Genomic DNA, 24,419 nt, shown 5'->3' on the forward strand with positions numbered 1-24,419 from the left:
ATCTGTACAAAATGCAGGGGAGATACCTGGTAGATTGATATGCCTCACTCAGGCGTGTCCGGATCTGGCCAGGATTCGGGCACGTCTGAGGAGTTTCCGTTTTTCTTTACATTTGGGATTTATATTTACTTCCTGATGTCTATTTATAGTTTTCAGGGATTGTTCCCAGGGTTGCATTTCACGCTAATAAGATGCTGGTTGCTTCATGCTGCTGATAAGATGCTGGTTGCTGGTCAGGGAATTCACTCAGAAGTCAACTTTGGTTTGAGGCCTATTGTTTGGGCCTTTTTTGTTCCAGCCAGATACAAATAAGTTTCAGAGGAAATGTACTAGAAAGCGTGTTCTCTGTTGCTCTGTCTGCAAATCACAGCTAAGAGGTGTGTGTTCTTTCTATTTTAAGATTGAGCTTTCTTTAAATGAAGAATGTTTTCTCTTCTGCTTTGCAGTAATGAGCCTTAAAGAATCTGCACTTTTATTTCACAAGATTTATGAGCAAAGATAAATATCACCAGTATTCAAACTTCATCTTTAATATATGCATTCTTTTGACTACCTGCAGTTCCCACATTCTAACATGCTCTAAGTTCTTAAAAGTTAGTATCTTGATTGGTTCTGTTCATCTGCACTTACTGAGTTTGGAATCTTCATTAACATTTCCTGGTGGAATATACAAAATCCAGGTTTTTTAGCATGATGACACTAAAAGGTCAATGTCTCCCTACTGAGCCTGATAAAAGTCCAACTGCTTCAAAAATTAATTTAATGTCTTGCTGTACTTCCACTTTTTTTGTTCATTTGTTAGGTAGAGCCAGTTTTTCCATTTTTATGCAAATTTTCCATACTGGGCTTAAAAGTGGAGGGCCATTACTCCCCAGGGAGATTGGGGATTTTGGTAGAACTGTTTACAGTTCACAGTACCTTGCAACATATGGAAAGGTGCTAGAATCTGACACTTGGATTATAGTCTCCTAGAGCAAAGGACATTTTACCCTTGCTTGTAAAGAGAGTGCCTATCTTTACCACTATAAAACAAATCAGTATTTAGCACAAAGAACTCTTCACCTGCAATGACCAAGAGACTAAGATCTCCTCTTAAAAGCAGGGGAACAGTCAAGAAGATTGTATCCTGGCAGGCCAAAGAGATGCACAGAGTTAATTTCATTGCTGCCCGTATCAGTAAATTTTGGCAATAGGATTTTCAGGTTTTGCAATACAGCACCTCTTGGATACACTGAATTCACTTGTTCTTAAAACAATGCCAAATTGTTTTATAAACTACAGCATGCTGAAAACCGATCAGCAGTTCACTGAATCAATGCAAAATTACCAAAATTGTTGATAACTGGCATATTCAATTCAATTCAATACTTACTTCGGTTACCATCTCCCTTAACCTCACATATGAAGTTTTTGTTATTAATGGCTTTCAACATGTAAGTAAAGCTACTTTTTCAGACATTCTCCTCTCATTATTTCATAAACAACTGAAAGGAAAAGAAGCTGCAGTGAAACCTACATGAAAGGGTTGTATAAACCAAGCGAGAGGAAACATCAGAGAGAAGGGTATGCATCCGGCTTTCTTCTACTTGTGTCCAAAAATACTTCTCCTTTTCTTTCTTTTTGTATTGATTTTGCACCTGGCTGTTAGGCAAAACCACAAAAAAACTACGATTCCAGTTTCAAAGTTGCCAAGAACAAAGCCTAGCCCCAGTCCTTTCCCAAAAGAGTCCTCCAAAGATCACTGCAGTAATTTCTCCTTGTGTAGGATGGAAAGTGTTTACGGTAGAAACTAAAAGCAGTACTAACATCGCTAAGTGAGATCCTGAGAGTCTAGGATAAGAAGGGATCCTGAGAGTTTACATAAAACAAATAGCCACCCTTTTCAAACACTTGAATGCAAAATACAGCAGCTAGTCTTCTGTTTGCACTAACCATATAAATAACATGACTTTGATGATGAAAAAGTGGTAACAAATAAATGGTAATTGTTTTCAAATACAGCTCAGTGGCCAGATAAGATTCAATATTTTCAAATACCTAATCTCTGTTAACAGTTAATCTCTGGGTTTTTTAGGTGGGTGGCTTCCTTACATAAAGGAAAAAACCACAACTTTTATTGTGCTAGGAAACACAAATCAAAATCCTACTGAAGTCAAGTTAGTTGTAGTTTTAATCTGTTCAGCAAGCAGGATTAAAACTCAAAATTCCACCACAGAATTTAACATGGCCTACTACCTCTTGCTAGATTAGTTAGCTTAAGTAAAACTATGTAATTCTGTATAAAAAATACTCCATTAGAAGAGCATGTGGATTACTGACGTGATTTTATAAGTATAGAACATATTAATGTGCTTAAAAGGACCTTGATTGTATTACCTAGCTTGAGCTAAGAACACAAACTAGAATGAAGTATTCTCTTGACAGCAGAATGTGAGCTGCATTTAATCCAGATCAGTGAATCTGTTGTTAAACTTCACTGTCTTTTATCTATGCTGGGTATCAAATGATGTCTAAAATTTTTTTGTAACATTAAACACGGACCATTTTCTTAATGTAAATATTAATTATGCCACATAAATATGCTTAAGGTCCCAATAAGTAATTTCAGGTAAATAATTAGTTTTAAAAAAACCAACCAAACAAACAAAACACAAATTCAAACCTAGACCCTAAAAGATCAATTGTGCTCCCAGAAGGATACATATTGATGCCCCCTAGAAAGCTAAACTTATTGGTAAAATATGACCAGAAAACTAAGTGTAGTCAATAGCAAGCCACTGGAATCCAACTTAAATCATGTCAAGATTGGCAAACTAAAGTATCTGTGAAACATTAAACCGTTCAACAGAACTGTGCTCTGTGAGGCGAAAGGGACATGCAAATCACATGCAACATTACATGGAAAGGTGCTGGATATTGCTTTTATCTAAAAATGGCAGACAATTGTCATGTAAAGGCCTATTAATGGACTTCTTTGAGTTTTATGACATTTTATGCTTTTGTTGCATAAATGCACATAATAAGATCACTTAGGATCCCATCTATTAAGAAATTCAGGAAAAGGTCTGTTTTCCCTGACTCAGGAGGATCCTAAGAAGCCTTCATTCGCTCTGACAAGATTTTAATGAAGAACTGGGAAAGGTACCCAGACTAGGACACTGTCTAGAAGGGACATGTCAAAGAACTATACAGTGTTAAGAGCACTATCAATGCAGTGTTGAGTGTACTGTGGGTTATGGGTGAGAGGCTGAAGAAAGAAGTAAAGGCCACATGTCCCAGGTTAGGAGCCTGACCACACAAGTGTAGGCTCAGTCATATCAGAAAGCTACTTTGAGAAGTGATTTACTTTTCCATTCTTTTGGTGTCCTCCAGTAGAGCTGAAATTTATCCAACTTAATACCAATAGATGAAATTTATTTGTAGTTCAAATACTAACAAATTTTGAGCCAAATCACACTAAAGGACATGAGTCATTTTGAACTGCAGCCTGAAGTAACACCCATTCAACTGTAAGGTGGAAAGAAGATGTGTGTAGTTATTATTTCCGCTGCCACAGAAAGGAGGATATGTTTCACTGCTGACTGGTTTGCTTTAGCAGGGGAAAACCTGAAGCACACTGATTTGTTTCATTTTGTTTTGTGGGTTTTTTTAAGGTGCTCACTGCCTTGGTTCCCACCTATATAAAAGGCCAGTTTGGGTTTCAAGGAGTATGATCATCAGCTGTGCTTCACTGAAAAAACAGAACATCTGACCACCAGAGAAAACATCAGTGAGAGTGAAAACAACACTCGTGCAAGAAACAGCTTTTACTGGGGGCTGGTTTCAAAGCAAGGAACTATTTCCCACAGAAATTAAGCAACAACAGACATCTTATGAATCCTCATCCTTAAGCTAGTAATAGACTTTCTTGACTTCTATTTCTTACAACCCCACAGAGGAATGTGGGGTTTTAAAGAGTAATGAGGGCAAAAACCCAGCACAAGACTCTACCATAGTAAGACTTTACACTGAACACTTGCTGTCTGCCCCGAGAGAAAATAGCTGTCTGTGAGACACATCAGGCATACTGAGCAAGCATTGCTAGAAATAGCAGTCTAGGCAGAACAGACTTTCCAGTTAGAACATGTGGATGTTAACACATTTTTTCCAATTTTTCTGAAGGCTATAGGAATCATACCTCACAATCTTGCAAAATGTAGGTTTTATGGGCAGAGCACCCCTGAGAAGATCAAGGGGATGTGGAAGAAATATCTTTTTATGTTTCTGTGTTTCTGAAACACAACAATATGGTGTTCGATGGAATAAACCAGTCTTCAGTCAGGTCAATGGGATTGTTTCTATTACCTAGAAGAGATTTGGTATGGATCTCACAGGCCTACAGACATGAACTATGGTGGCTCCAAAACTTTCAGAATACACAATTTCATAAATAGACTTTGTAAGAAAACCTCAGTTACCCAAAAGGTTATTATTTTCCCTTCTTATTTTTGTTTTGCTCTCACTGATGATATAGCAAAGTAATATAATACTTCCTTAAGTTATATTTTCTTTTTCACACTTCAATTACAATATAAATTGAAAATTAAGCATTGATCAGCTTCCAGAACTTTGAGAGTATTAATTTTATTCACACCTTATGAAGAGTATTAGGATATCAGAAATCATAGTTTGGATTGTAATTTTTTTAATGACTATATACAGAAGTAGCAATTACTCATATGGTTAAGTCTCTGTATTTCTAATTACCTTTCTGTGCCTGCACCACTTCGTCATCTGATTCCTTTGGAACAAAAATCTCTTTTATAGCAATTAAATCATTTTTCACAGTCTCCAACTGCTCTCCATCAAGTGTTGCTAAATATGACTGAATCTGTAAAAGAAAGGACAGTAAGTATTCCTAACCAAAACAGAGCATTTCTTAAATGCTAATTTAGAGCCCGATACCAAAATAGGCTGAGAAATGGAAACTTCTGTTATGCTCAAATCTTGTCTCTAACCTTTCAATGTAGACACATTTTCAGTTCTCATCAACAAAATTTGTTGAGTATCATAAAAATTACACCATCTTTGCAAGCTCATCAGGTCTCTACCTTCTCCTAGAACATTAGTTTTGTATTATAAATCTGTGGTTTAATTGCAAACTGTAATAAGCATTTTGGGATTGCTTGGATGAAGACAGCAGGCAAGAAGAGCACAGGCAGAATTACTGGCTAGTCTGAGCACTCATGGGAAGAGTTGGAAAAAGAAGCCTGTTTCCCCTCCTTCAAAATGCAACCAAAATTATCCATAGTCTACCAGTCTACCTGTTCTGAAGAATGTATTGACAGGACTTTGCATGTCTCAGGTATCTGCAAGTCCCTGCATATCTAATAGGGTGGCATGACTAAGAAGGATGGAAAAAGATTATTTAGATCACTGTTTGTTTGCACTAGAGTTATGATGTTAAGTCCATGATTGCAGCTTCTGCCTATGGAAGTCAAGAGAAATGCCTTCTCTCCCCTTGATTCAAAATTTACTTTTAGGTTTGTTTCAAGGGTTTTTTTTTAAGCTTGCGTTACAGCCATGAAGACTGGCTCAATGAGAGACTAGAGAAAGATGTTTTCTTATGCTCATCCTTGATGTATCCAGCTCAGATGCTCAGGGTTAAATGCAAGATAAAGTTGTGAGACCCAACTTGGGTTGTGATGGGCTTGTGAAGCACTACCTAGGGCTTTGTTGTCCCTGTCTATAGCATTAACCAATTTCATCGGATTAACCGGGAACTTTTTTTAATGGAAACTTTTAAAATAAAAAGTTAGAAATATTTTTAAGTCCCTGCTATTAGAAGCATAGGACATTGGCAATGCCTTCAGTCTCTCTTGTGCTCCTCCTATGGCTTTTGGGCTGTTAGTATAGGTCTCAGGCTTACAGTCCTGGAAGTATTTTGTGCATATGTGTATGGTAATCGGTATATTTGTCAGGGCATTGGACTTGTTGACCCACACAGTTGCATTCAATCCTGTTGGAGTGAGTAGGACTATGAACAAGGGGTTATCTAGGACATAACATGAAGCACATCAGAAACCCCACGGGAACAACCTGCACAAGTCTGACTGACCCTGTGGTAATTCACAGTAAAAATTTTTAATTTTTCATTTAGACATACTGGCAAAAAATAAACCCAACATGGGCATTATGTACCTAGCTGTTATTAAGATAAGCTTCTTTTATTTGTGAGAGCAAATTTTAACAAGCTGATTATTTTTTATTAAAAATAACCCAGAGAGCAAGGAGTGCTAATTATAAAAACAAAAAAGAAAACTTGTATTTTAAGAAATTTATTCAGAAAACTGTTTCAGTACAAAATACCACTACTGGGAATCTACAAAATTCTATTAATCTACTGTCAAAGATCTACTGTTCTACTAGCAGAGGCAATAAACTGACAGCTGAAATTAAAAAATATATTTATCATATAGGCCTGAGTAACATTAGCGTGTTCTTCAGAGAGACATTTGTATACTTCCAGTAAGAATATATTAGGGTAGTTTTATGTAGCTTTAAAAACTAACACAATAAAGAAGGCTTAGGAATTGAGTAAGTAATTTGGAATTAATTTTGATTCACTAGCCTCCAGGTGTAGTAGGTCTGGAATTCCTGAATGTATCAGTGCCTGACACAAAACCAAAAGACTTCAACTTCCTTGCAAATTCTGAAAATACATCTGCACAGTGTCACAAGCTGAAAAATATATGGTCCCAACAGAAATAACTTTCAGTTATGAAGTTGTTTGTTTTGAGTTAATCTTGCAGTTAAATTTGAGGTGTATTGAGATTGATTTCCTGAAGCCAAGCACTGGCCTATGAGACCAATCCAACTTCCTTTGAAGTTGATGGAGAACTTACTGTTCATTCCACATGCACCTGCAGAGTGAAATTAATGTAAAGATCAATTTTTACCAACCATTTTGATTTATGCTGTCTGCATACTATACCTGAGCTTCACTCTCATTTGACAGGATTTCCAGAGCTTCAAGATGAGACAAACCTTGGAATTCATCAAAAAGTAGTCCATAATGTGCAGTTCTTTCAACTGTAACTTGCTGGGCCCGCCTCTGTTTCTCTTTTTCTTTAGCTTCTCGCAATAGCTGCAAAAATACACATCATTCCTGTTGTGCTGTAGGTACAACAGATTTTATTACTTTCTGCTTGTCTAGGAAGCAGTAATAAAATCTGGGACTGTATCACACCTGCAAAGCTGAAATATCTAACTTCTTTTTTGATAAACTTCTCTAATAAAATATTTAAGTAGTATCCTAAGTGTGGTTTTCCCAATGGTAACTGCTAACCATAATTTTTAAAAAACAATGAACAAACAAATAATCTTGCTTATGCTCTCAAAAGCAGTGTCAGCTATGGATACTCTATAATAAATTTAGCTACTACTTACAATGAAAGAAAAATAAAAAGGACTATTTCATACACAGCCTTAAAGAGTCACGCAATCCATTCCAGAGAGCACAAAATAGGAAGAATATTATTTTTTGGACCTGCCTACCTACTTGCATAAATAATACACCTACATAAATATTTCCTGTAAAATATTTTTAGCAGACACTAAAGTCAGCTTTATGTGACAGCGGGACTGACAAAAGAGATTGGCCTAATAACGTATGACTTCTACCAAAGGTGGGGTAGAACTACCCTCCATATACTTGGGGATATTTTGGAGTGATTTTCTTATACACTTCTGTTAGTGTATAGGTAAAACAGTGTATAGAATAGGGTCTTCTATTCCTTCTTTCTATTCCTAGGAAGGAATGGCCTCTCATATGACTTTGCTACAGTAAAGCTGGTAAATACATCTGAACTACATCCTAAGTCACATATAAGCCTCCGAATACAGGTGAACTCTCACCACTTACGCTATTCCATCATTCAAAATTTCTACAGCATTATTTTCAGTTATTCATTTGTTACAAAAGAGTTATGATGGTAGATTTTTCAGTCTCTACCTTCAAAAGATCAATCACAAAGTTTTATGCACAAATCACTGAAAAGGAAGTACTGTGTTATGAGAGCTATAAGAACTGATTTATGTCACTCTCCACCTCATATTTTATGTGTGAATTCATACATATTCTTTAGGAAGGTAGTCTCAAAAGCTCATTTTAACCCTGTGGGCCTTGGCAAGAGTTACTTGCTTTTGGCCTACTACAACAGTATCAGTCTGTTCACACTTAAAATGACAAACGCTAAAGATGAAACATCTCATTAAAAGAAAAAATACTTTACTCCTCTCTACAAGGAAGTAAACATGTAGTAAAATTAAAGGTTTTTTCAATATCTGTTGATTTCCACAGCCTCCCTCCTCTCAGGGTCTGGAGAGCTAAAATAATTTTGTGCTGACAGCACTTATACTTCTGTTTTTATCATGCCTCTGAACTTTTAAACATATGAGTCACGACTGTGTAAGGGTACCATTAGTTTAGATGGATATTAAGATAAAACTTTTCACAGCTTTAATTCCTAACAAAACATATGTCATATTCCAGTATTACTCATTTCCAAGTAAAGTTGTATAGTGATGTTTATGCTGGAAGATATCTATCTACAGCTGTTACAAAAAGATCAACAATTTAATTCTGTCTCCAGAGTGTAATGATTTATCACCACATATACTATCTTACTAAAATCAGCTACTGCACATGTGATTATGCAGAAAAGATGATTTTGCATTATCTTTTGTAGTTCTGTGAAGAAAAATAAAGCCGTGCATATATAAAGCATAATATTTATTTTCATAAGTCTAGCCAGTATCAACCGCAATAAATAAAGCCTCTCCCTGAGGCATCTGGAATGCTGGAAAAAGAATCTGAAACTGCATTGACAGAGCTGTATTTAAATAAATCCAACCTGAGATAGAGAAACTGTTCTTGCCATCAGTGTTTTGGTTCTCTTAAATCCAGGATCGCTTTCTGCAAGGACATTCATGGTTGTCTTTCCAATAAATTCCAAAGCATCTAAGCCTCCAGATAATACACTTTTCCCCTGTATAAAATAATGCAATGTGGTTATTTTCTTTCCACTTTATGCTAATACGAACTATAAAGAGTACTGCTTTTGCTGACACTGTCCTTGAACATTCAGGTCCCTAGATTTTCTATGCTTTAACTAACAATAGGATTGATACATTTATAAAATGATGTTACTTTGTTCTATTTTCAAAAAGAAAAAAGCATGAACTATACCAATATCTCTAGTTAATTAAGACTCACACCAGAGGAAATGTCACATGTTGCCAATGATAAGATTATGAATAATACCACTTTAATTTCATTTGAAGGGGCATCTAATCCATGGGAACATATTTTAGATATGAATATGAATATATTCAAATCTAAAATAAATATCTAAATAGATATGATTATGAATTTTAGATATTGAGCCAAAGTACAACACAAACAGGATGACTCTGCCTTACCTAACTGGTTTCTAAAATTTTAACAATTGTGATGACTCTGGAACTGTCTATCGAAATACAGTTTTTCCTGTGTCTTCATACAAGAAAGCCAGAGAGGGACTTTTTACAGGGTCATGCAGTGATAGGACAGGGTGTAATGGCTTTAAACTGAAAGAGGGTAGATTTAGGTTAGATATAAGGAAGAAATTCTTTCCTGTGAGGGTGGTGAGACACTGAAACAGATTGCCCAGAGCAGCTGTGGCTGCCCCCTCCCTGGCAGGGTTCAAGGCCAGGCTGGACGGGGCTTTGAGCAACCTGGTCTGGTGGAAGGTGTCCCTGCTCATGGCAGGGGGTTGGAACTGGATGATCATTAAGGTCCCTTCCAACCCAAACCATTCTATTATTCTGTGATTCATATTAGTATAATTTTTCATGTACACTGAAGAAAAATTTTCACTGGCTAAAGATTTCCATTTCAATCTGGATTATGCATCTGTCAGATAGATACTCAAATGCTGATGTAACCTGATATATAAGGGAAAACCCTACCAAAGTCTCAAATGGCATTACAGGCAACTTACTGAGACCTTAAGTTATTCTTTTTGTTTGTTGACGTTCATCACTCTAGGTTTGCATAAGAGCACATTTCTCTTATTGGCAAATCTCATACGATGCTCAGGTAATCTTACTGGTGTCCAGCTCTCACATGCCCTATGATGCTTCAGATTCTGTAGCAACAGTCTTAGGAATAACCTATAGGAATCTTACTCTGCTCCCAAAATCTTTGATATTAGAATGATGAGGCACTCAGAGTGAACTGAATACGCATTAAAAAAGAACTGCCACTTCATAAAACATGCTCAATGGGGAGTTAGTCTTCTATGCTTTTTTAGCTGATGCTTAAAGTCTCTTATAATTTCAAGGGAAACACCATACTGAAAAGCTCAGATGAAAACATTCACTATGGTAATAGTGTGTAAAAAATGTTGAGAAAGAAGATGACACAAAAATTTATATGGATACAGCATGGTACAGTATTTTGCAAAAGCTCAAACACAGGAAAACAGAAAAGGATGAAATGCGACACACAGAAAATACATTGAGGGTGTAATAGGAAAGAACCAACTACAAAAGATTTTGTCTCACTGAGTCTGCAATCAGAACACCCTCTGGGAAGGCTAATATGAAATGAGAGACTAGATAGAGGTGAAGGTAAGGGCCAGGGACTAACAATACAGAGTTTAGTAAAAGCCTTAAATGTGCAAATGAAGTATTTTCTTGTTTAATCTGTCTTCAAAAATGTTAACAAATCTTATCATACTTTCTCTGGAAGGACTTAACTGTAAAAAAAATTAGATGATGGTACCAAAACTGTAAGAAAGATTTCCCAAGAATTTGGAGAATTCTATACAGTTTAGGATAAGACCATATTTTTGATTGAAACTGGTGCCAAAGTAGTGACTGACTTAGTTGTGTTTGACTTTTTTTTTTTTTTAATTTGATGCAGATATTTTGCTATGAAAAAGACTCTGAACAGACAACAGAACTGTTTTTACAAAGACTTACAACTTAACAAATGTGGCCTACAGTGAAGTTGTACCTAAAAATGGTGAAAAAATAACTAGAGCAGAAAGGCCAGCTAAAATTACTCACTGTGTTCTGTACAGCATTAGTGATAGCTGACAACATGCCACGAGATCCAGATGAAGGAGAAGAAGGAATATTTTCAGAAGAGCTTTGGTCCAGAGAATCTTCTGCTTCTAACAAAAGAAAATAAGCTATAGCATACTTTCAACTCTACAAGTCACAAATTACAGTAAACTGGATTCTGTGATCAAAATCTTAAAATTTTGTAAATTGGACTAATTTGTCAGTGTCAAAGAGTTTTGTCCAATTTCAGTGAATTTGAACTTACGTGTAATTGGTGTTTCAGCTGCAGGAGGCTCTGCTGTTTCTGAAGATGCTGAACTTGTGTTATGAATTCCTAGGGTAGTTCCTGCTTTTTCCTTCACTGCTGTTATCCCATGACCTGCAGCAGAACCATATTTTAGATTATATGATTTGAAAACTTATTACTAATGGTGCATACTATTCTTATACTCCATGCATAATGACAATCAGAATAACTATTAAACTTACCATAATGGCTTATTTTTTTCTAGATTAATAATTCACTTGTTCTACTATATCCAGTCTATTTACTGACTAGAAATTACAAAGCTGAAATACAATGAGACTGGATCTGAAAAATGAAACCTGTTTCAGTGGCACACATAAGTTTAGTTCCCCGCTTTTCAAAATGCTAAATATTCTATTACAGTCAGTTTAAAAGAGAAATCGATGGTCCTTCTAATCCCATAGGAGGGATCTCCTCTAGTTTTCAGAAGTCTAGAACAAGTAACCCACCATTAATGGACTGTGGGTGACTGCAGGGCTGAGGTAAGGAATCTATTCTTCAGTGCTGCATAGGTGCTATGTTAGGTATTTTGGGAATCCTGACCTGGGGCCTCAAAGTTATTTCAGGACTTAAGATCCGTAGTTGCTCATTTGAAGTCAAATTCCAAAGCGTTTCTCCTCAAATCTGCTATTTAAATATACTTTGTTAAGTCTGTTGGTGCCAGATGACAAAGACAGAATTATTGTTCCAGTGGAAGCCGATCTCCTACAGATATTTTACCACCTTTACCTGACACATATGTAGTGACTCCCTAACCCTCTGTTCTATTAAAATGGTCTATTTCAATGTAAAGAATATTTGTTATTAGTGTGTTTATCTGAATAATTTTGGCAGAATGGGGTTGCTTTGATGCTTTTCTACACAGTTTATTTATGCTAGCAGGTCACAAGGACTGGTAATATCCCGCTATAGGATCGGGTGGGATTGCCTGGTAACCAGCAAAAGGAGGCAGTAGCTTCCTAATCTATATTAGCTGTAGTTGAAAAACACTGCCCTTAAAAAAAGACAACCCTCAAATTGTCTGCCTATTCTGCTTCTGGATATATGCACAAGTACGTTCATGATAGGCTTCTCTCATCACAAATGACCCAGCTAGGACATCTTCCTTAGCTGCAGGTTTCTGCACAGCAGCTGAGATGCACTAAGTAAACAACCAACCAGGAGAGCAATATTTCTTTGCAACACAAAATGAAATGTCCTCAGTGACCCTATTTGATTTTTTCTTGCACAGTACACCGTTAGTACATCTCCTGTAAAGCTTGTAACTTCTAGCAGTAGAACAATACAGAGTGCTCTAACTATCTGCCTAACTACTTATGAGAAGTATTAATGACAATTTCATACTTCTTTTCTTTGTTACCTTAAACTGAACTGTAAATAGATAAATGATTTCAGAAAAGGCATTAATACAGATGCTCAGGCAGATACCTAGACATCTAAGGCATGAAGTCAACCATAACAATTCATTAAATGTTGTCCATACTTTCCCACAATTGTGTGCACTTTCTACTACAAAATTTGAAAGCATCTTTTCTGAGTTATATTAACTACAGCAAAATAGCCTAACGTTTGCCAGTGCTCTGCAGTGTTCTGAATAAACATATACATATATGTGTGTGTGTAGTCATACAAATATGCTTTTGAATACCCGATTAAAGAAAATTGCAGCAAAACTATTTGAATTGGAGTAGGAAGAAGGAAAGATTAGATTTATGAGACTATAGTTTCCAAACAGGTTGCACATCAAGTGCTCTGTGAATTCAGTAATAAATATGTGAAACAAAACTACTGAAAGATCATGTACAAGAAAACTGGAGTATCTGGAGTTAAGCACAAAGAACAGATGTCCTCTAAGAACAGATGAGCAGGAACAAGTAATTTTCTGTATGACAGCATAAAGCTGCATGGGCTCCTGACATTTTACAACAAAACAGAGAGACTAGGCACGTAAATGCTTTTACACATCTAAAGAAAATATGACTTTAGTCTATTGTATCTCATGCCTTACAAAATGTAGCAGTATGTCCAACTCTACAGGATATAGCATTCTGCAAAATCTGTTCTAATGCTGATACTGGAGAGCAATGCACTACTTTGTCTAATCCCAATGTCCAGCACATTTTAATTGGTTCAATGAAAATATTAGCATGAATAGATTCTGGAGTCATTACTTTACTCTCCAAATTCCTGGGACTCATTTAAATAAGGTAGCATTTTCAGGGCTATGGTTACACGCACTAGAATGATAAGAAAATATTTCAGGTCAGCTAGGAGTGGTTTTGCTGAACTAAACTGTATGGCATGTACGTTTGACTACAACAACAAAACCAGATGAGATCAGCAGACCACAACTGGAGCATGTCAGCACTGTCAGATACACATGCATCCACAAACACAGCAGAAGCGCATGTTGCTTCGGAAATTAAAATGATTACCTGTAATTTCAAAAAGCACAACAATAAAAGAGGTTACGGGAGATAAGCCTACATATTAGAGATAAAGGTGCTCTGGTTTTGTTACACTGGGTGTGTTAATACACTGAGCTGACACTGTAAATTTAGAACACCGCTGATGTCTCCATTTACTCATCTCTAACAGCAGATACAGAAGAGCTTGCAATGGGTATTGTTACCTGGATGCTTTTTGAAGAAAACATGGTTTTTTTCCCTGTGTTGCTTTTGTTCTTGTCTACATGATTTTTTTCTATTGGCTGGCAATTTCAGCAGAATATCGTTGTTCGTCTTGCTAGCTGGAATCTTTCATTTGAAAAGGAACATTTTGCAAGCAGTGCCTAAAAACGTGGCTTGCTTTGAGTTTGCCTGATCTGCCCAGGGCCAGATTACAGCGCTCACAAATGCTTTAGTCGGATACATCCCACTTCACTTCAGGCTCTCTTATCTTCCACCTCCCAGTTTAGCAGCTCCGGATTCCCTGCAGAGCTGAGAGGCCAACAGACAGCTCCGGAGGGCAGTTCAGCATGTCTGAAATCTAAACCATTCTCTGTAGGAGTTGCTGCCCCTTGTCAGTGTAGTACAGGCAAATGGACTCTCTGCTTCAGTGGTACAGATGGGGAGGAAGAGATTGAGATTTTGACGCTGGCTACCACACAATCTTTGTCATGTGCTGCACCATGGGGCATTTCTGATGAACAACGAATCAAAATTTAGCCTAGTAAAATGACTGAAGCTTCATCTGGTTCAAGACAAAGATGAAGATTAAGGCCTTAAATTAGCATCTGACACTGACTGAGAAACTGAGGAGCCTGATGATGGCTGGGGTGGTATCACTACCCTGTATGAAGTACAGGTATGTGGAAAAGCCAGCTGTGCTCTCATTTTGTACACAAAAAATGTGGGACCACATTGTGCTCACTTTGAGGTTATCTTATTGGCACTCCATCCACTTCAAGCCGTAGAAAAATTCTCTTCCTTGTAGTTAAAACAAAAACACAGGCTAGATTCTGATAATACCTATGCTATCCAGTCTGTAGATCAGAAATAACTCCAATTAAGCTAGTAAATGAGACTAGTTTCAGATCTTTTTACTGCAATGGTAAAATGTTGTAATAATAGCAATAGGCATAAAGGCTGCTACACAGATTACTGGCTCTCAGTCTCTTCTAAATCCAAAATGCATGTAAAAAGACATAAAGCAGACGGGACTTCCATCCCCAAAAGCATGGCCACATTCCTCTGATCTGTTACTCGCATTCAGTATTCTTAAAAAAGAACTGTGAAAAAGGGGTTTGCTGCTACAGCAGCTGTACAGTATTTAAAAACAGTTGAGTGACCACCATGTGATTTCAGGCCCCAAACCAGTTTTCCCTTAATCAGCTGAATTTATCCAATGGAGAAAAAAAAAAAAAAAAAAAAAAAATTATTCTGTCCTTTCTGTGACCACATAAGGTACAAGCATAACACCTAGCCTCTGGCTTTTTTATAGTTCTTTATTTCACAACAGGGCAACAGTATCTGTAAAGGATGGAAAAGACATTCACATCATTTCACTACTTCAGTTTCGCGTTATCTGAAGCATTTGCATTTCTGTTCCACACAGACTTCAATTTAAGGTATGCAATGACTGTTACACATACCCATGCACAATAATATCTAAGCTCATGAACACAGTGACATCACAAGTGGCATTTCATTGTCATACTGAGTGACAAAAGGTTTTTAGCACACCAGGGAGAACTATGGGTGTCTGATATTTACATGTGCTATTCTATTAGGTGAAGAACTAGATGAGGAACATACACAAGCACATAATAATCAAGCTAGCAGAATATTAATGGTAAGCAATGCATAAGAGAGATGCATTAAGCAGCCTTATGGTATGAATTTTAAAGACCATGTAAATTAAACATCTGGGTTCTATTTTTTATTACTTTTATTCTATAAGAGGTATTGACAGATGCTGATCTTCTCAATGGCAGGAGAACTTTAAAAAAACAAACTTACATGGTGTGAAGTACATGCATACAGCATGACAGAGCACAGACTTTGCTTAGAAATGCAGCTTGTTGAGCAGAATAACTTAAGCACCTTATGAACGCCGTAATTCACCTGTACAAAACAATGCAGCATGTGAAAGGCAAGGCTTGTAGAAGGTAGTAACTTTCATTAAGCTAGCAGATAGGTTAGTTGGAAAAAGAACCAAACAGGCAAGCTTTCAAGCATACAAGCTGTTTTTAAAAACGGAAGTCACAAGCTTCAAGTACAGACTGAGAATATATTTTGCCTCGCTTAAGCCCTGGGGATAAAAGGTTTGCTGTTACAGCTAAACTGACCTAATGGCTTCTCAGTGCTGGTATGGGAGGTTCTGCTCCTTCCATGTTCCATATTTGTCTCTTCTGCTTGCCCTGGCACTTATCTCAGTGAGTTCGTTCAAGGAACTGAAGAGGCAGAAAAGGGATTTTTCTTTCCCCTAGAGTTACTCTTCTGTCAGTTTAGCTTCCTGAATGGATTATTGGGAGCTCAGGGGAGCATGAGTGCTAGCATAGAGAGGAGGAAGAAACATGAAAGGAAAAAGGTGCAGGAGTGCACATTTCAGCGGCTGCTCATCGTTAGATTGGCTTAGCTGTAATGGTAACCCACTATTAGAGCAGAGTTTTATCAACACTGTTACTAAAACACAGGATGGTGTAATTGCTGATATACTACACAATACAATTTAAAAGAAAGAGAGTAAAATGGTGACAGTAAGTACAAGTTGTGTCTTCAAATCACAGTAAGCCTTCTTCTCCCACCTCATCATCCCAACAACTATTTCAGTGGATCTACTCCAGTGTGGTTTCACAATGGGGGAAGCCAAACACCCTGCATCTTTTAAAAACAAAACAAAACTCTACCTCATTAATGAGGCAGATTCAATAGCTTTCTTAGTGTGACATCTAGTGTCAGACACTAAACGTGGTTCCGGCAGTGACTGCTACTAATCCAAAGGCATTATAGATTCTGCTGTGTAAAGGAGTATCACATCTGCCCTGTGGTGGGGACCTTTGTCCAAATAATGTCAAAATCAGTTCAAAGAGAACAGACATTTTCTGTAGCATACAAAACCATCACCAAACCAGTCACTGGCTATATGTGCAGAGCTAGGTAAAGACAGACAAAATACAAATTATATGGAAACTACCTTATTATTAGAAACTAAAATCAGCTATGCTAAACAAATTACAGCTGTGCAGTAAAAAATGCTAATCTATTTAGGAGCTCTAAATCAGGCATTGAAGGATAATGAAACCAAAATCCTTGGAACAACTATTTCAGCTCATTCCTTTCCTCTTCAAGAGAAAGGAATGCAAGAAAGAAATTTATTGCAGTAAGAACAATCACGCACAGCAAAAACCTCCGCAGGGGTGTGGTAGAGTCCCCATTGCTGGAGATTTTCAAGATATGACTGGACAAGGTGCTAGATAATCTCATCTAGGTGCTGCTTCCCACAAAAGCCTGGACTAGATGATCTTTCGAGGTCCTTTCCAACCTGGGTTGTTCTATGATACCATTTGTTTAAAAGCTGAATGTATTTGGTTAAGCCTTTAGGATGTTATCTAGTCCACCTAAAAATGTTTCTGCTATTTTTACAAAGTATAATTTTGAAGAAAAATGTAAGGAACAGTAATTATTTGTCATACTTAACCAGAGAAGCAGCTGTGTTGTGCAAAGATAACAACAGACCAAGAGAAAACTCACACACTGAAGGTGTTGCTGATAAGTCTCATTCCAAGAAAGCAGCTTTACTTGTACCATTTGCTACACTGAAGGAAAAAGCATTAAAATAGACTTGATCATGGCAAACCTAGTTTCTGATGTAGAACAGGAGATGAAGTGTTGGTTGAACTGCTCAGATATTAAATGGAGTAACTTGAAGGAGAATAATAAATATTTAATAAAAAGAAGAAAGCTTATAGAAATTCCCAATAGCTTTATTTTTTTTTCTCTCTGTCTCTCGCTAGGAAATATCATACTGAAATAGATATATGGTATATGAAGTCCCACATCCTGTCTATAACAGTGACAGATAGTAAATACTTCACAGAATCAAGCATGGATTTCCATAACAAGCAACTAGGAAATAAGCCCTCTATATTAGGAATATAAACTACTACCTGCTGCATTGATTTCCTGGAATAATTCTAAGATTATCTGTGTGGTCTTCAAAGTTACCTTGGGTTCAGTGAACAAAGAAGAATGTACATTTGATTTCTGCTTAACTCAAAGTCTATTTTATTTAATAAATCCACAGAGAAAAGTTAGATCCAAAGTTATTATATAGTAATGAGACCTCAACCCTACTCTGATGCCAGGGTCAGGTAACTGTCTAAATTACAGATTCCATAAAACGCAAAGAGAAAAGTGGGGAAGTACTGCTTTACATACACCTGGTTTTAGACCCTTTCCCAGTTGCCCTTGGTCACTGCCAGAAACTAGACAGTAGATGGCTCTTCAGTGTGACATGGTACAACCATTTTCATGTAAATTAAAATTATTTTTAAATTTTCTTTTTTCTTTTCTACATGTGGATGCTCCTTTGCCTAGGCAACTTGACCTGTTTCAACTGTGCTCATTTTTAAATAATAATAATTCTAAATATATATATACATGATGATGATATGCCTATTCAAAATAGACATCACACAACCTTATCAAGACAGTCTGCCTAGACAACAAACTTGTTCACATATTTACACTGTGAAAATAGCCATCATGCTGATACAGTCAGATGGTATGCTAAGAAGCCAGTATTAATTAAGTATGAATTTTTAATGTATATGAGCCCAGATGTTTTAAGGCCCACATAAAAATGAGATCACATCATTAAAAAGTCCATGGAAATCCACAGAGATACAATACTTGCAGCAGGTTTTATAGAAAAAAGCAACAAACAGCTGTAAAAAGGTATGCCTTTTTTACTTGTTAGACAATAAGAAGGGACACAACAGACATTCTTCTTTGTCTCTCAAACCTTTTCCAACAGCATTCATCACTGTCAGGCAAGCTCACATCAGTTGGGCAAGAAAGTATCTGTGGCCATACTGCCTCACAGAAAATGTATGCACTTTGTGACACTAAACTGATTGCTCAGTGAGACCAAGACTTCTAAGCAACAGAAGACTGTGAGATTGCCACTGCAAGCCTGCAAGAACAGTAACTGTCAGGTAACAAATAATATTATTACTTACAAATGACATTAAAATGGCCATTTGATAGCATACTATTTACTGCAAAAGCTAAACAGAATATAAATATGGCTATCTCAGGCAAAAACTGAATGACCCAAAAGAGCTGTGTTCCAAGAAACCCATTGTGTAGAGGCAACTATAAAAACGAACTGAAGAATTCATCAGCATTGCAATTCCAACTGATCAACAGTAAAATTACTTTTATGCACATAAATTTTCTGCTTTAGTTATTTACATTAAGTCAAATTCTTTTCAGAATGCTGTTGGTATGATGGTCTGAGAATGTAAGAGGGGCAAGGCACATGGAAGTCTGTGAAAGCAGTACCCTTTATTAGACCTTCTAACAGTGTGGGGAAAAAAAATGGGCAGAATTTTCGACACAGGGGCCCTTCTTCAAGTCTGAAAGAGAAGTGCTAAACTTTAAGGCTAAATACAAATTGAGAACACTTATGCAGTTCCACAGCTAGTTAAGCTGACCTTGCCCCCGTCAGCATGTTCTGTGTGCTCTCATCATTTCCCATTCAGTAGCATTTGGGTGATCAAATGGTGAGCCAGATTAGGGAATTTACAAAGGGATGCAGCTGAAGATCCACCACTTACTTAATTTGTACTTTTCAAAAACCAGTCCCATAAAACAGCTCCTCACATCACTACACAAAGGCTACCATTAGCATAAGAGGAGGAAGAAATATATTGCTGGGACAAGGCAGGCCTGCTCCTTTCAGCAGTGACCTTCACTGATGTCAATTTAAAGACATCTTAGAAATCCATTCCAAGTTTAATTAGATATGTTAATTGGTTGGACTGTCTGAAAGACAAGGTAGTTACTAACTCCTGAGTGTGGGTGTTACTGAAAAAAAGAGAATACAGGGAAAGTTCCCTCCTTCTCTGAGAAATAGACAGATATAATTTATTGTCCATGGAACAGAGGAGGATAAGGAGACTTATTTAGCCTTATATGGGATCATAAATACAGTATCTCTGCTGAATCTGTTGTTTTTAGAAACTAGCAATTAATTTTAATTCCTAGGTTCATCTTTTGAAGGTGTCTTGTGGATCCCTTATGAGAACTGGTTATTTAACAGCTTAGCACAGTTCTGTGAGAAATTATTTCCCACTGGTAACTAGGTATTTGCATGCCTCTCTTTCTGTCTGTGAATTTTCAATGTGTATTGATTCAATTTTACCTAAAGCCTTCACGAGGACATTTTGTACTGACATACTATTGGAAATGAGCGTATAGGGAGAAGGAGTACAGGGTTCATGTTTCAGTATGTTGTCCTACTCTCTGAAGTCTGGTGTGATAGCTTAACAATTTCACTGGGTGTCAATGACAGCTGGAACGATTTATGAAAAGTGAATTCATATTGTATAGTTAGAAGTCATGGAAAACCACAAACATGCATGTGCACAAATCTGTGTTGGAGTGCTTTGACTTCAAAATCGGTAAGCCTTTGGTTGGTAGTAATTGTATCAAATTATGTATCCTATCTGTGAAGAAGCCACAATGAGGTGATTCACTAACTTTACAAACATGCCAGTACCTTGTCCATAATCTGACTCGAAGAATTATTTCTGGGCTTCAACAGTTTAGGAAAGTCCTTCTTCCTATTAAAAAAAAGTCATGCTTGCCAAGTGTATCAGGACAAAACTGTCTATGAATCTTGAAGAGACAACATTAATATATCTAATGAAACGTTAAAATTACAATTTATTTCCACATATTTTACTGATTGAACACTTACCCACTGTGGCAGAAGCTGATGATAGGAGAGACTTTCCCCAGGTACCCCATGCTCCCCATCTACTTGCTTTAGATGAGGAGTCTGTGGCCTGTAAGAACAAAAATAGGACTCCACTGTCTAAAATTCTTGTTTTCCAAAGGCAAGAGGAAACACAAAGTACCTGTCAGGCAACAAAGTCTGCCATTTAATAAATGATGATAGATTGGGTATTACATGGAGTCCAAGCTTCTGTGCGCAAGAGAGCAGAATGGGAAGCTTATTTGAGATCACCTATTCCTGAAAGTTCCTAAAACTCTAGAGAGGTCTTTACAGATGTCCTAATATTTCTTCAGGTACCCGATCCTATAAAGCCATACAAGTGTATTAGGGCTGTTATTAGGGAAAGGCAGGATCCTGTCTCCTTCCTGACTTCTACCAGGAGCCAGAGTCAGAGGCTTCTCTGCCTGAGTCTCCTCAGAGGTATAACCCAGTAGATGTGCCCAGGGAACTCCTAACAACCAAGCTCAACAAAAACACAGCCAGGGGAGGTGCTGTCCACCTTTTACATTAATGTGTGGTGTTAAGTGATTATCAGTATTCCATATTTCAATCATATTAAACTGTTGTCTGAAGAAAGTCTCCAGTAACATATCATCCCTAAACAATCAACTCAAAACCAAAAGCTGAAGTATCCCAAGACAGCTCTGTATCATGCATTGTACAGATCCCTGCGGAGGGGATCACTGGTGGAGGGACTAAAACAATGTGTTTTAACATTTTCTAATTCGAAGATGCCTACAAACTTCTCAGTGGAGATGAGAGCATCTTCAGCTATGTCCCATGTATTGGATTTGGATGCTGTATAGACTGTAAAAAAGCCTTGTTTTTCCTAGTTTTTTTTTTTTTTTAACTTCTTGTGATTACTCACAGGACTCCCAAAAGTCTGTGGATCACAAACCAAAAACTACTGGCCTAGAACAAATCAAAAACTACTGGCCGTTTCACTGAGCCTTGTGAAACATACACCATTTTTGTAAAGTCAATGATGTGAAAATTAGCAAGTACAAGATTCAATGTTGCATATGCAGCTTAAATTCCGTCTTCTTTTAGGTTCATTCTGTGAACTGAATGAAGCCAGATAACAAAATCACAGGAATATTGTATCTATACAAAATGGACTAGATTCTTAATAAGATTTAGGCTCTTGTATAGTTTTATTGCAACTAGGCTGGAAAGACCAAATTAATACCATACTGGCAAAGAGAAATTCAACTATTCTTAGTTTCCAAAAGCTTGGTGTTGCAATTTTAACTTACTTTATTCCCATGCAGACTTTCTGTAAATAACTCCCCTGGCCTTTGTGAAAAACAGTATGTACACTGTACAAAATTCTGTCATTACAAAGCACAGAAGGGAGGGATTTTATGGAAAAGAAAGTATTACTTACTGGGCTGCTTTGTTCATGCTGTGTTTCTTCAGATTCAGGTTCTGCATCAAGACTTACAGTCTCATTACACTCAGTGGGCATGTCTTCAGTCGCCTCTCCGCTGGCAGGCAGACTTTCAATTATTTTTTCAGTCAAAGGGTTTTCATTAATAAGTATGCCTCCTTCCTGTCTATTTTTGGAGCTCTGAGTGGCCTGTCCATGTTCATCTTGTGAAGACTCACACAAGACCTCAGCTTCCACGAGGCATGGTACTGACTCGTGAGGCAGTACATCACTGCTGGGCATTTCCATTACTTCAGGTTTTTCTTCAGATGGCACGCTGTCACATATGTCTTCAGACATTTTCAATTCTGAATATAGAGAATAAATTAAGTCTTTTAGATTCCATAAACATTTGAGTGGCTTTAAAATACGCAGGGTTTACCAAAAGCTATTGCTGAAAAGCAACACAGCCTTGATGTAAGGCCTCCTGAAACATGGAGCTCCATGGCACGTGCATCATGCTGGCACTGGTATCATGATGATACTCTGAATACACTATTCACCTTGCAGGATCTCACTTAAGTACGAAGAGCAGCATTACTGTTTTCCAAAATATAGTTTGGTGAGGGAGAAATGATGTTCATTTGTCTGGAGAAGTCAAATATAAGAGCTTTCACATGGTTGATTCTTATGTTCCCTATTAGATGAGTTTGAAAGGCCACTGGAGAACAGGATAATCTGAGCTGCAACAGTGAAGCAGCTCTTGCTTTCCTTCTTATCATTTCCACATACACAGGTTCCCATATCCTGCTGACTGATGAAGAAGAGGATGACAAACACAGCATGACTGAAACTATGGTGATATTTATGTGTTGGAGAAGAGGCATAATTTGAGGACAGGCCATGGTCCCTGCAGTCACTGCTTCTGCGTCACTTGTCTCAACTGCTTACTGTTTGGGGACTGCAATGTTTCTCACATGCTCCTAAAATTCCATCTGTGTGATTAGACTTCAGTTCTGAAGTCAAGGTGAACTTGCATGAGGTACAGTTACTGATCTTATTTTTGGTGAGTTACGAATCAGTTTTCTGTTATTTACTCCTTACCTTCCAATGTAACTTTATTTTTCTAAGTATTTTCCACCACTGTGCAGTCATCAGACTGTGGATCCAGGAAGGGAAAGCAATGGCCACTGAGCAAGCTCTGCAACTGATTAAGGACCGGCACTGGCAGAGTCCAACAGCACTACTGTACAGTGATTACTACCACTCTTGTTGGCAACAGTATGCTTGGCACTAGTCAGAAGACAACTCTTGACAGAGAGTTGTCATTGCAAGCTCTTGACTACCTGCTGAGTTGCAAGGCATAAAATAAACTCACACAGTACTCTCCACAGATGCTGTCTTTTCACTGACTCCCATATTAATTAAATATGGTTCAAAGCTTTGTCCCTATTAGGAAGGGCTGAGGTTCTAAGAGATACTGAAGAACACAGGCAAAAAACGCAAAAAGCAAAATATAACTGGGATTTAGAAGAAACTTGCCTGAGCAGCACGTATTTAAATTAGTGTATTTTGTTAAAGTCTATAGACTCACATACATCAGTGGCTTTAGCAGCCTGTTCAACTAACTTGAGTGTAGATCAGCTGTTTAAAGAGTTCCAGGAATAGCATTTGAGATCAGCGAACAAGAAAAATAAACAATTAAGTACTTGGTACCACTTATATTACCTTAGCTTATGCTGTAACTTAACTATCTTTAGAAAATATGCATTTAGAGGTCACAATCTTTGCATTTGCGACAAGTATTTACAGTTTTCCATTACAAATACAGCAAATACTTTAAAATGCTTTGGTGTTCATAAGGATTGCCATTGTTTTAACAGCACTCACTGTGTGATGGTCAGCATCACCTAAAAAAAAGTTTTGTATTGGTAAACCAAATTCCATTCCCACATACGAGGATCCTCTAACAAAACCTGTAAAATCTGTACACACACGCATCGTGATTATATCGCACAGCAAATAGATCTGAATGAGAAAATGCCCAACACCAGTACAACTGCTAGAGGATCACACATACACGTGCACATGAATTTTTGCAGGACTGGGTCATCTTTGGGGACCACTTGGGCCAAGGTCCCTGCAGCTGTCTGCTAAACCTCCCTTATAGGAGCAAGGCACGGA

The 24,419-nt window shown here is 37.4% G+C and overlaps 1 protein-coding gene across 5 annotated transcripts in view; it reads right to left on the reverse strand.

Annotated features, from left to right (window-relative positions):
• The window catches only part of FAM114A1 (family with sequence similarity 114 member A1), a 38,048-nt gene that overhangs the window by 12,298 nt on the left and 1,331 nt on the right, over positions 1 to 24,419 (reverse strand). For 2 of the 5 annotated variants that reach the window (XM_032999209.2, XM_032999214.2), the window contains exons 2-8: positions 22,254 to 22,603; positions 20,828 to 20,915; positions 11,357 to 11,470; positions 11,095 to 11,201; positions 8,895 to 9,029; positions 6,974 to 7,126; positions 4,747 to 4,870 (exon numbers count right to left, since the gene is read on the reverse strand). In XM_032999209.2, coding sequence (XP_032855100.2) covers positions 4,747 to 4,870; positions 6,974 to 7,126; positions 8,895 to 9,029; positions 11,095 to 11,201; positions 11,357 to 11,470; positions 20,828 to 20,915; positions 22,254 to 22,595 — 1,063 coding nt within the window. In that variant the 5' untranslated portion in view covers positions 22,596 to 22,603. Of the gene's footprint in view, positions 1 to 4,746; positions 4,871 to 6,973; positions 7,127 to 8,894; positions 9,030 to 11,094; positions 11,202 to 11,356; positions 11,471 to 20,827; positions 20,916 to 22,253; positions 22,604 to 24,419 lie in introns of those variants that run through there. The other 3 variants (XM_032999212.2, XM_032999210.2, XM_032999215.2) reach the window with 3 other exon arrangements.

This window comes from Tyto alba, unplaced genomic scaffold (genome assembly GCF_018691265.1).
Source record: "Tyto alba isolate M040663 unplaced genomic scaffold, T.alba_DEE_v4.0 Super-Scaffold_6, whole genome shotgun sequence".
NCBI lineage: Eukaryota > Metazoa > Chordata > Aves > Strigiformes > Tytonidae > Tyto > Tyto alba.